The 13,795-nt window shown below is 46.3% G+C and overlaps 2 protein-coding genes across 4 annotated transcripts in view; both read left to right on the top strand.

Moving 5' to 3' along the window:
* Window positions 1–7,540, top strand: part of CACNA1C (calcium voltage-gated channel subunit alpha1 C) — a 633,467-nt gene extending 625,927 nt beyond the window's left edge. For all 3 annotated transcript variants that reach the window (XM_084640503.1, XM_084640501.1, XM_084640502.1), the window contains one exon: window positions 192–7,540. In XM_084640503.1, the coding sequence (XP_084496629.1) occupies window positions 192–488 (297 nt within the window). In that variant the 3' untranslated portion in view covers window positions 489–7,540. The remainder of the gene's footprint in view (window positions 1–191) is intronic.
* Window positions 7,541–10,959: 3,419 nt separating this feature from the next.
* Window positions 10,960–13,795, top strand: part of IL17RA (interleukin 17 receptor A) — a 45,589-nt gene continuing 42,753 nt past the window's right edge. The window contains exon 1 of the mRNA XM_084640405.1: window positions 10,960–11,022. The gene's annotated coding sequence lies outside the window, so the exon portion shown is untranslated. The remainder of the gene's footprint in view (window positions 11,023–13,795) is intronic.

Below are 13,795 nucleotides of genomic sequence, written 5' to 3'. Positions count from 1 at the left end.
AGTGCTGGGCTTTGGTAGCCATTTCCAGTCAGTGCTTGGTGGCGTGAGTAGGAGGAGAGAGAGGTTTGGTTGGGAAAAGGGAATGGCCAGACAGGAGCTGGGATGGTGGATGGAAGGGTGATGGGACTGATGATGCTAGTGCTAATTTTTATCTTTGTGTTCTGTCTCTGGTTTCCCGCTTGCTTTTGAAGGTCTTGATTTCAGAAGGACTGATGCAGTTTGCTCAAGATCCAAAGTTCATTGAGGTCACAACCCAAGAGCTAGCAGATGCCTGTGACATGACAATAGAAGAGATGGAAAATGCAGCAGACAACATACTCAACGGTAACAACAAGCAGAGCCCCAATGGCAACCTCTTGCCTTTTGTTAACTGCAGGGACCCAGGGCAGGACAGTGCAGGAGAGGAAGAGGAAGAGGTGCAGAACCCGGATTGTAGAAAAAGTCAGGAGGAGCTCCAGGACAGCAGGATTTATGTCAGCAGCCTGTAGTTGCCAGGGCTGAAGCGATGCTGGTTTTTTATTTGTTTCAATGTTCCTAATGGGTTTGTTTCAGAAGTGCCTCACTGTTCTCGTGACCTGGAGTAACCGGAACAGCGTTCTTCATTCATTTCTGTTGGGACGAGCCGCAGAGTTGGGTGGTGTAAGAGAGCTTTTCAGGAGCGAATACAACCCCAGCATATGTCCATGAGGAGGAGGAAGAGGTGGCGGAGGAGAGCCAGCCCCTGCTTGTTCTCAGTCGCTGCACAAGGAACGACGGCTGCTTCCTGAATGCAAAGGAGAACCTCAGCTTCCTGTGGATGGCCCTCGCCAAAAGGACCCTGCATCAAACGGGTGTCTTTCAACTTTGCTTGTAAAATCATTTTGCACATATTCTGTATGAGCCTCACCGTCTCCATAAAACCAAGGCCCTTTTGATTTGGAATAGAATGATGGACTTCTTCTCCTGTGGATTCCAGTACCTTGTCGGGGAGGAGGAAGCAGAAGAAGCCTTAGGGGACATGAGAGGCAAATGGCAACACTGCAGGAAGGCTTGTTGACAGAAAATGCAGAGACTCCCAGGCAGTGGTCTCTGCCAACCAATCAGAGCTCAGGTAGCCATGTCTGCCAACCAATCAGAGCTCAGACAGCCAGCTGTGCCAACCAGTCAGAGAGCAGGAAGCAAGCTCTGTCAAGCAGAGCTGAGGCAACCTGCCCTTTTCTAAGTGAGGTGGTGATGGGCTTATGTAGATCTCTCCTTATTTTTGCAGTTTGATATTTTCTTGAAAGCATGTTCCAATTTTTATTTTGAATATTTTTGTTTTGTTTTGGAGGGAGAGGGGAGAAAGGAGCGTTTACAAAGTTTTGTAACCACCCTTTTGTTTTGTCTTCACCTTTGCAAATGTTAAATTGGTTTGGTTACATTGTATTATTTAAACTGTTTTTTCTCCATTGAAATTCGGTAGAAGTTATAATGATAGAAGAGTTTTATCAACCATTATGTACACCAAGAATTTGTAATTTAATTTGATAGTAATTGAAATCTCCTTTTTTTTGTTGTTGTTTTATAATTTAAAGATAGTAGGCAATGCACTTGATATAGTCTTGCACATTTGAGTGATTGATTTGGATTCTTTTTAGTGCTAGGTATTTTTGTGAGTATGTGAGCGGCCCTGAGTGAGCGTGTGTGTGTATGAGTGCATACAGTTCTCCACTTCCTGGTTTTACCTTCAGGAGATCTGTATCTGGGGCCATTTGAATGCAAAAACAAACCACTGTCTCTGCTTTTGAAAGGGGAATCAGTAACTCTTTGCATTTTCTGTTCCACAAGATATGCAAAAACAATGCAATAATATTAATTTTAAAATACAATTGTGAGTTGTGTTGGCATTAAAACTGTATAGAAACAAAATTAAGGGGAAAAACAAACAAAAGTGAGAAGGAGTTATGCTTCGATATATTCCGTGTGATGTTTTATTGCATTGATAATGTTTCTGTTGAAGAAACCGTAATACTTGAATTCAGGTCAGTTTCAGTATTTTTCAAATATTTTTTTAAAATGAATTGCAATTGTGCCAAGCGAATATAATGAATTGAATTAAGTTTGTTTTAAAAGATCACTTCTTGTATATTTTGCTGCATGTAAAGTAAATCATTTCGTATTTGGAGTGTGCCAAGCTTTACCTTTGAACTCTTAAGTGCTTTTCTACGTGTGGTTGGGGAAATGGGTACTAAATATTTTTTTTCATTTTTTAATTTGTACAATGAACAAAGTGTACCTAGTGTAAGTAACTAGTCTGCAATCCACTGACAGGTTGAACGTTACTGATTTTGCATATCTTGTGTTCACTTTCCTTTTTCCTCACTCCCTTAAACATGCACAATTAATTTCTGAATAGAGTATCTTGCTTCCTGAAACCAGGACATTTTATCCAGTCTTCATCCTCTTTCCTGTGCTCAGATTCTCTCAATATTTCTTCTCACTAGGGTGGCAAAATCCATATGCCAAGCAGATCGGATAAGATTTCTAGGAACTCAGCTGGCATCAGCAACTCTGGGGGGATGGAATTGTAATAGGTAATTTCATATTTCTTTCACTGAATCTCTAACTCTCATCAGTAATAGAGTTTCCTGGGGTACATGACAGGCAAATGCGAGAGGCAGAGTTATTAGCTAGGGAAAATAATCTAGCTCTGCCCTTAACTGATATTCCAGGGTAAGTGAGGTGAAGAGTTCTGAGTTGTTACTCAAGAGAATTGCTCTGGTACTGCTCTCAGCTGGAGACACTGAGGGTTAGTGACATGAGCCCATATTTTGCACTCCAGTGTGCAATCTCATCGTTCTCTTCATACCTGAGTTTATGGGCCAGGTTCTGGGCCTCAGTCATACTGCTTTAAATCTGGCATAACTCCACTGAAGTCAATGGCACTATGTCTCCCGCCCAGTCTTGTTATTCACTCTGAACTTCCTTTTCTCCCTCCTCTGCCTGGCACTTGTCTCTTACTAGTGACAAACCAGAAGAGAATTGTAGATCTTATGCAATTTGCTGGGTTTTCCTTGGAAATGAAGTCTTCATTTGGAATCTTGGCTGTCTTTATCTAAAACTCACAAGTTTTGCTCCATTTTCCAGATGGATCCCAGAGTTGCAGATCAGTACTGAATAAAGAAGACTGATCTGACTCAGGAAAATCAGAACCAAACTTTCATCTAAAACTTGAGCTTATTCTGAGATCTGAAAATGTTAAGTTTATTATGTATATTGTTTATAGTTTCATGCACCTCTGTACTTTCCTGCTATTGAATGGGGCCTAAAGAAGAAATAACAAAGGGATATATTTGGTGGTATTGTATTCCCAGTGGTATTATAAAGTGGCTAACAGCACTTCAATATGTCCTGGATATTTTACAAGACAAAGCCTCTTCTCACAAGATTTTCAGCCTAGTTATTGAACCAAAGAAGCTTGCAGCAGTTTAGCTACACATGGGGGGGTGGGGGGTGTCAAAGTCTTGAAATCCTTACTCAAGACTTACCTAGGCAAAATTATGCATAGACATCAATTAGCCCAGTGCGGAGCATTTTTACTGGTTCTTTACTGAGACAAACGCTCATGGAGTTTTGCCTATGACTTGCATGTGGATTCGGGATTTTACTTATCTGATCCAAATCAAACCTCCAAACCTTTTGAAGGTTCTCCATTTTTAATGCTGTGATGCATAGGTTCAGTGCTATTGAAAATGAAGTATCCCCACTTCTAGTCACCTATTTCTGAGAGGGAGTCAGGTGGTAGCATCTCCCTAACTCATTCTTTTTTACTGAATAGTTCCTTTGACGCAAATTTAGTGCGAGTTGTTGGTGCTCATCACCTCTGAAAAACAAGCTACTAATCTGTAGTAGTCTTTACTGAAGTCAGTGGGAGCTCTGGGTGCTCAGCAAGTGCTCATTTCCTCTTCAGATTTGGCCTCAGGCTAGAGGAAGAAGCTTACATCATCTACATCCTTCTGTGAAAACTGCTATTCCCTCAGTGATCACACCCTGCAGAGGGCTGGAGAAACCCCCATCTCTCTACTGAACAGTCCTCTACATCCTACTGATTTAAATCCTTGTACAGAGAGGACAATGCAGCTGAAGATGATATTTATAATTGGAGAGTGGTACTAAAATCAGAACTTGCTGATGCCAGCTGTGCTAATTTCACTCTCTTTGGAAGATGGCATTTCATTTAGGTACTTTCTGACATACAGAGTGCAATAGGTCTGAGCAAAGAGCTACTGCCTCCATCAAGTGGAGCAGGGTCTGGGCCATGGTGAGGAGGAGAGAGCAGGTTTAGTTCCCTGGAGTGTCTTTCCTTTCCCTGTGTATTGGAGCTAGTGTCAGGTACAATCACTGCACTGTGAGTGGAAACACTGAAGAAGTGAATGATTGAGGAGTTTTGTGTAAGGAAAAAGAAAGGAGGAAATAGTCTTCATCATTTGCGTGTGGTTGATCTGCAGCTTGTTAACAGTACACTGCAGACTAAAGACATTTCTTAAAAAAACAAAAAAACTGCTCTCTTATCACCCCTGGTCATTACTCCAGGCAGCACCAGGCCAGTCACACTGGATGCATTTCTTTTTTCTTCCTTACTCTGTGTGGCTGACAGGATGGAAAAAGTGGGACTGATGATCCAGAGCTGGAGTTTCCTTATCCACGGACCTTTTCTGCATCATCTGCCTCTTCAGCTGGACATATGAATGATGATGATGATGTAGATGCTGCTGCTACTGTGAGGGGTTCAACTGTTTGATTCCCCTGCCCGACCGCACCCCAGTCTGGAGGGACAGCTGAAGGAGCGCCATGTACAGAATCACATCTATTTCTGCTTTGTTTTCTGACTCAAAACCCTGCCCCCTCGATGACTACGACAACAACAACAAAAAAAGGGCAAATGCATTTTTTTTACATTTCTTGATAATTTTCAAAGCAATGTATCATTGCTTTCTTCAGACTGATGCCAATATAACAGTTGAATGGGTCTCAGCCAGGCTCCTGTGTCTTTTCTGACTGCTAGTTTCAGATTGCTGTGTGAAATGTATGCATGTTTGCACACAGACACAATCCCACAAGGTGATAGACTCACAAGCCAGTCAGGTTGCTAACATGCTTTTTACATGCAGTTGGAGGCCTCTTGCTTCTTACATACAGATGAAAAAACTAATCAGCAAACCACAGAATGAATGAAGCAGCCACATTTGGACAGAACTGAATAATATAATATATATCCACAATACAGCCTTGACTGTCCAAGTGTCATGTGGGACACTGAGTAAGAAGTTTGGAAATCAAGGGATTTTAAAGTAATTAACATCTACCAGAGAACCTGCATCTACTTCAGATAGTTGTGCGTTTTGATAGGTTCAGATAATCAAGATTGTAGTGCATATAAAGAAAATATAAAGAAAGTCCAGGCAAAAGATCTAAATCACTTCTCACTAATGCCAGTCTAAACCAAGTATAATTCATTTGAAGCTAATGAGGCAATACTGATATCACCCCGGTGTGAAATCAGAATCAGGCCCAGAAAATTTATTTTTTCCTTCCTTTATTTTCTTCCCTGAAGGAGCCCGACTATAAATTTTGCATAAACCAGAGCTGTCTAGATTTTTCATTTTTATTTTAATATCTGATTTTAGTTGGCTTCGTCAGATAAATTAATTCCCATTTTTAATTAAGCAGCCCAGGGATCAAAACGGTTCTTATCAGAAGTTCAGTCCCAAGAGAGACCCTCTGCTGCTGCTTTGTTTCTGAGGGTCTCACAGTAAGAGCCATGTGGCCTCCCTGCTCCAGCGGGCCTGACATGTGGGCCGGTGAGAAGGGCCGCAGAGCAATGAAGTGCGTGGTGCAGCGTTAAAACCAGACAGGTCTCTAACTTAATATAAAGAGGTCTGTGGTATCACACTGGGATGAAAGTCTCTCCTGATATTAAAATCAGCGTCCTGTTCAAAGCCCCTATTCTCCCCACCTTGTAGAGACTTTGCTTAAGACGAGCATAAAGAACAGCCCCTCTTTAGAAGTGAGCAGTACTGTCTAAAGGGCTACCCCAAAAACGCATCTTCAATAAGCAAACTGCTGTAGGCATTTATCTACTTCAGCATTATGAATGACTTCACAGGAGGCAAAAATCAATAGCTCACAATCTCATCACATTCTCAAACTGTTTTTTCTTTATTCCATCTCACTCAGACAACCTGCTTTCATTGAAGTCCAACACATCACATCACTGCTTTCACTTGGTCCAGGAGCAAACTGGCTGGGTCATAGGCCAAATGCTATGCTACACACACAGACATGCTTCCTTCCTAGAGCAGATGCTCCCCCAACCTTCAAACAACCTCCTTCCTATGCAGTAACCTTCCCAACCATCTTCCCCTACTTAGTACAGAGCCTACCTGCCACTAGTCTTCTCATCCATATGATGGATGTCCTGAATTGTTGTCCAGCCAGGCAAAATGTAATCTATTTCCCAGAGAGAATCCGGGGCCAGTTTGCTCCTGGCTCAGTCAGTTAGACTAGTTTTCAGTACTCCTTAAAACCTCTCATGCCATGACCGCTCATGGAATTGACAGATGCAGGGGTGTCCAGTCCAGCTATGACCATTTGAATGGGGGAAGATCTCAAATAACTAAAAGTGAGATTTTGAATATCACATTACAAACTGCTTCATCACTCAAGAGAGATGCTTTTAAAACTGCCTTAACAAATGAATTCAAAATGTTGGAGGGAGACTCCCTCCAAATGAGTGACACACGGCAACAAGGGAAAAGCCATTTTGGGGGTGAAATCTGGCTGGAAGTGGCTGGAATCCAGCTCAGTTCCAGAGGTGAAAACATAGTTTAGGGCCTGATCCTGTAGTAGTTACTCAGGATACATTCCCCTTGACTTCATTGATTAAAGACTGCAAGATCAGGACTTTACAAGGCAGAGGTGGGTATTTTCTTGCCTGCATCTGATTAATTTGGGAACTGATCCTGCAAGGTGCTAAGCATATGTATTTCCCATTTGCTTCCACGGAAGATTTGGTTGCTCAGCATCTCTCAGGTTCAGCACTTCATCATTTCCTGCTCAGACCATCAGCTATAAATGTTGACAAATGTAAAGTGTTTTGCCTTCATTTTAATTGCCCAGTGCTGTTAAATGAACTGTCCTAGGTGTATGCCACCCCAGATGTAAGTCTCCTCTCCCACATTTCTCTCCACCCCAGATGTCCCTACCATCTTCACTGAAGCCCTTCCCAGTACTAGTTCTTTACCACATCCCACAATTTTATACCCAGGTTTCATGAAACCACAGAAATGCTTTTGTAAATAATGCTGTACAGTTTGTAACTGTAAGTGTACGCCTGTCATCGGTGCCAGAGTCCGGCTTGCCCTCTCGCACGTTTTAAAAATCAATGACGAAAAGTTAGAGTGAATGGCCCACAAGTGAGCGATAGGGTCATCTCTGTGTGGGACAAATGTATATTCCTGTAAGATTGCATTTTTATCTAAGGAATGATGTTATTTTAAAAAATTGCTAATAAATTTCTAAACAATGCCTAGATTGGTTCAGTATCTGTAAATTTTATCCTAACTTTTTACACATCCATCCCCTTCTCTCAACAGTGTCTAAAAACAAGCCAACTGCCTGCAAACCCTTATTCACTTGAATAGTCACACTGAAGTTAATGGGATTACTCATGTGATTTAAGACTTTGCAAAACTGGGACCCTGGTACTGACAAACTATCATGATAAATATCACCCTAGAAAATTCAGTTACATTCTATAGTAGAATTACCCTAATTACATTGTAGTTACTCCGTAATGTCTGACTATAAAATGTAACCAATGCAGTTAACCTCCTGGCTATAGGATTTTGTGCTACATATATGTCAAACTGTATAATTTCAGCATAATTACAATTAAATTAATACTGTAAGCATGAAACTAACAGGGCATTAATAAGTAATTCAGTCACCTATTTAGCTTACTGATTATATGAATTTGTGGCATAACTATCCTGCAATTTTCTTTTATAATTCCAGTGGAACAACACAACACAGTATAATAAACCATAGGTAATTACAGCCACTGTATTGCAAAGTGATTCAGAAAATTCTTCTTTAAAAAAAAAAAATCAGTGATTCTTCTTAAACTGTTTATAAATAGCCTCTGAGCTTGGTAACGAAATGTTGCAATGGGGAGGGGGGGGGGTGTCTTCCAGTGCAGACCATAATCACTGGAAGCCTTTCATTGCAGCATGAGGCTATGAGGAGGAACAGACACAAGCCAAACTCACCATTGGCAAAAACTGATCTAATGTCATTGAAATCTAGGGAGTGGCATTTTCTTATCCAAGGTCTAAATTTGGCCTTCAGTTAGAAACATTCACCACAAAACCATGAGAAACTGGCTTGGTCTCAAATTCCATTACAACCTGAACATTCAGCTCAGGTTTGTTGAAAAGTTCACTTATCTGCGACCCACTCCAGGATCAGGTGAGCCAGGTTATGGTTTTGTGTTGAAACCATGTGGAGTGTGTGGTTCCAACGCAAAATCAGATGAAACTCCAAGGTTTAGAATGTATTTGAATTTCAGGTTGAGGATGTGTTCAGACAGGAAACTCAAAGTGAAACCTGTGGTAGTGGAAAGAGGAACTCTATGTACATCAGCTAAAAGGTTTGCACAAGCTCTTGTGAACCAAAAGCACTGAAAGTTACTCCCTACCATACGGAGATATAATACTATGCACTTTCATAACACCTTCCACTTGAGGACCTCAAGCCACTTGAATCCAATGTTTATTAATTAAAATTCACACCACCTCAAGAAGGTTGTTATATCCCCAGTTTACTGATGGGGAAAATGGGCCCAGAGATTGTGACTTCCCCAGGATACACCTGAAGTCAGTGACAAGTCCAAGAACAGAAACCAGCTCTATGACTTTTCAGCCCCATGATTTAGCCACAAGACTATCCTTCTTTTAGCAATAATGGGCATGTAATATATAACTAATTCACAGTTCACAGCAAATGCTGAGGTAAGAAGTGAAAACTAGAGTCCACCTCTGGCTAGCCTGTCACAGGATGGCCAATTTGAAGTCTGCATAACGCTGTGTGTTAATGGAGCTTTCCCCTGAGCACTCCAGCCTTTGACAACATGGCAGTGCTCTGGCTTGCTCTTTCTGTCTGTGTTTCAATGGCAATTTACGAAGGAAACAACAAAGCCAAGAGTTCTGAGAGGCACTGACTACAGGACACTTGTTGGTCTTTTGTTTTTTTTAAAATCTGCTCAACAAACAATGGGTTTTCAAACATGCATGAAGGGAAGACATAAAAATGGGAAAATAATAAACATTGTAAATGAAACACAACAAGCCTAAGGAGTTATAATGGGATCTAAAGCCTTTCATCTCTAAATTCAGGTTGGCTTGGATCAGCAGTGATAGGAAGTGGTTACTATCTGATGACTCTATGAATTGTGGTCTCAGCAAAGTTGCATCTACAACACAGCCAGAAACTGGCACTTTTACTTGCAACTGCCATAGAAAGGCCGAGGACTAAATGAATAGAGATTAATTTGTTCTCACCCCTAAGGTGGGCCCTTCCATAATGTAGTAGGAAGAGAGCCTGAGACATAAGCCCTTGTATCAGAGGCCTGGTATGAGGCAGGACCTGCTCACAGAATCTGGCAAGAACAGGGCTGATATTGCAGAAATACACATGCCTAAGAAGTGCTAAGCACAGAGCACTCACATCCCAATATCAAGGATGATACAAAAACATTCCCCAAGGATAACAGAAACACACTTACCCCTCCTAAAGGATAAGGTCAGAATGACAGTACGTAACTTGTTTATATAGGGGTATAATGATGTATCTCAGAGGGAGTATCTTTGGCCAGCCTAGCGGGCAGTGGAAAGTCCCGCCACTGACTGAGCTGCGTCCATTTTCAAAGGCAAACATGTCTTAGTATCCTCATAGAGTCTGCCAGGTGCTATCACTGTGCTTCGTCAACAACAAACCTCGCTGGGTGCCTTCATATCTTAACGGATCTTGTGGTCATTGGGCAGTTTGCTCGAGGTCTGCTGTGCCAACTGTCTGCAAAGCTGGGACAGCACACAAAGAGAACACACACACGCAACCACATGTGAGAGTTAATGTACATTAATTCAGTGTAGCAAAGTTTTCTTTGATGCTTTGTAGCTAGAGAACGTCAGTCTCCAGCACTGTCAGGACAGCACTTACCACAAGCAATAAATTCACTTTAATAAATAAACTGAATAATACAAAAGTTTAATTTTGACTATATGTGGGCAATACAGACCAAACAATAGTTGGTTGGTGAGAATTTCATCTTGTGTATACTTTGCTTGGGTAGGTTCAAGATGTAAAAGGCTTTATTCTCCATTGCCTTTCATTTTGTGTGGTCACTTATACCTGCACAAAGTTTAAAATGCTACACAATCCAAATGGTAGCATCTTACACCCAACTTTGCACAAGTATAATTGACTACCCGGGGTGCAATGGAGAATCAGGCCCTAAATTCAGCTCTGGAGTGAGTTTAAGGAGTTCAAATCTGGGGTTTTCATTTGGCTCATAAATAGGAGGGCTATTTGGAGAATTTGGCTCCCATGTCAGAATTGGGTTTTAGTCATCCCCGAAGTTCAGCAGTGTTCGATCCAGCATTTTGGTTGAAGGCTATCTTTATGCTTACTGTGACAGCAATGGTTGCCACTCATTAGCCAAGTTTCCTTTCCTCACATCAATACACCATGAACCCACAAAGGAAATTGTTTACTTTGTATTTTTCTCTGTACAACTGAACATAACCTACCTTTAGGATCTTACAGGACTCAGTGTCAGGGCCTCCAGAATTTTGCCCTTCCCCAGAGACCAATAATGAACTGTTTGAACAAGACCAGGTCACTAGCTCATTGTTTACCTGTTAGAGGTGTATGGTCAGTGAATACTCAGGAGGCTCAGACACCAGAAAACTTTGATTGGAGTCCACATTGCTGCTGAAACACAAGGTAATTTTCCAAACATGCTGGCTCCAACACTTTCTTACTCAAACATGTTTTTGGGGGGCGAGAGGGGGTCAGGAAGAGTGCCCCTTCCAGGAGCAGAAAGCAGGGAGGAGCCTGTCTCAGTGGAGGCAGTGACAGGTTTTAAAATGACACCTTCCCAGAAACAAATTCCGAGTCTGGAACTGATCTCAGACTCTGGGACCCGGGCAAGACCGATTCGGGCTGCTCCTGTGTGGGCGCATGGAGGGTAGAGACGAGCACGCGGCGACTCCCGCCCTCCTGCGGATCCCCCCTGCAGCGACCGCCGCACCCCCGCGATGCGTGGTCCCCGCGCACATGGCGTGAGGGAGTCACCGCCCCCGCCCGGGATGTGGTGGGGAAGGGGCCGGCCCCGTCGTCCCCGACGGGACACGGCCGGCGCTGGATGGCACGTGGTGCGCTCTTCAAACCGCAGCGGTCAACCCTGCGCGCGTGCCGCAAAGGCCTCGCCTTCCCCATCGCCTCCAGCCACTGCGCTTCCCCGCCCGCCGCAGCTCCCTGGAGCTGTCGCCGCGGTGCCCCCCTTCAGCTCTGCGTCCCCCGCCTAGACTCACACCGACAGAGACGCACGCAAATGCACCGCCCCCCCCCCACAGAGACAGGCACAGCACAGCCCCCCCCACACACACACAGACAGGCACAGCACAGCCCCCCCCCCACACACACACAGAGACAGGCACAGCACAGCACCGCCCCCCCCCGCACACACACACAGATAGGCACAGCACAGCCCCCCCACACACACATACACAGAGACAGGCACAGCACAGCCCCCCCCCACACACACACACAGGCAGGGACAGCACAGCCCCCCCACACACACAGAGAGACAGGCACAGCACAGCCCCCCCCCCCACACACACAGAGAGACAGGCACAGCACAGCCCCCCCCCCACACACACACACAGAGACAGGCACAGCACAGCCCCCCCACACACACACACACAGACAGGCACAGCACAGCCCCCCCCCCACACAGAGACAGGCACAGCACAGCCCCCCCACACACACACACACAGACAGGCACAGCACAGCCCCCCCACACACACACACAGACAGGCACGGCACAGCCCCCCCACACACACAGAGAGACAGGCACAGCACAGCCCCCCCCACACACACACAGAGACAGGCACAGCACAGCACCGCCCCCCCCGCACACACACACAGACAGGCACAGCACAGCCCCCCCCCACAGATACAGGCACAGCACAGCCCCCCCCCCACAGATACAGGCACAGCACAGCCCCCCCCACACACACACACAGAGACTGGCACAGCCCCCCCCGCACACAGACAGGCACAGCACAGCCCCCCCCACACACACACAGACAGGCACAGCACAGCCCCCCCACACACACACACAGACAGGCACAGCACAGCCCCCCCACACACACACACAGACACGCACGGCACAGCCCCCCCACACACACACACACACAGAGACAGGCACGGCACAGCCCCACACACACACACACACACACACACACACAGAGACAGGCACGGCACAGCACCGCCCCCCGCACACACACACACAGAGACAGGCACAGCACAGCCCCCCCCACACACACACAGGCACAGCACAGCCCCCCACACACACACACAGGCACAGCACAGCCCCACACACACACATACACAGAGACAGGCACAGCACAGCACCGCCCCCACACACACACACAGACAGGCACAGCACAGCCCCCCCCACAGAGACAGGCACAGCACAGCCCCCCCCCCACACACATACACAGAGACAGGCACAGCACAGCACCGCCCCCCCACACACACAGGCACAGCACAGCACCGCCCCCACACACACACACAGACAGGCACAGCACAGCCCCCCCACAGAGACAGGCACAGCACAGCCCCCCCACACACACACACAGAGAGACAGGCACAGCACAGCCCCCCACAGAGACAGGCACAGCACAGCCCCCCCCCATACACACACACACAGACAGGCACGGCACAGCCCCCCACACACACACACACAGACAGGCACGGCACAGCCCCCCCACACACACACACACAGAGACAGGCACAGCACAGCACCGCCCCCCCCGCACACACACACAGACAGGCACAGCACAGCACAGCCCCCCCCCACAGATACAGGCACAGCACAGCCCCCCACACACACACACGCACAGAGACAGGCACAGCACAGCCCCCCCCCCCCACACACACAGACAGGCACAGCACAGCCCCCCCCGCACACAGACAGGCACAGCACAGCCCCCCCCACACACACACAGACAGGCACAGCACAGCCCCCCCCCACACACACACAGACAGGCACAGCACAGCCCCGACACACACACACACACAGACAGGCACAGCACAGCACCCCCCCCCGCACACACACACAGAGACAGGCACAGCACAGCCCCCCCACACACACACACACAGAGACAGGCACAGCACAGCCCCCCCACACACACACACACAGACAGGCACAGCACATCACTGCCCCCCCCCGCACACACACACAGATAGGCACAGCACAGCCCCCTACAGAGACAGGCACAACACAGCCCCCCCCACACACACACAGACAGGTACGGCACAGCCCCCACACACACACAGACAGGCACGGCACAGCCCCCCCCCACACACACACAGAGACAGGCACAGCACAGCACCGCCCCCCCCGCACACACACACAGACAGGCACAGCACAGCCCTCCCCCCCACACACACACACAGACACCCACGGCACAGCCCCCACACACACACA

The sequence above is a fragment of the Lepidochelys olivacea genome (assembly GCF_965140295.1).
Source record: "Lepidochelys olivacea isolate rLepOli2 genome assembly, chromosome: 1".
Classification (NCBI taxonomy): Eukaryota; Metazoa; Chordata; order Testudines; family Cheloniidae; genus Lepidochelys; species Lepidochelys olivacea.
This window is presented reverse-complemented; position numbering and strand designations above follow the sequence as displayed.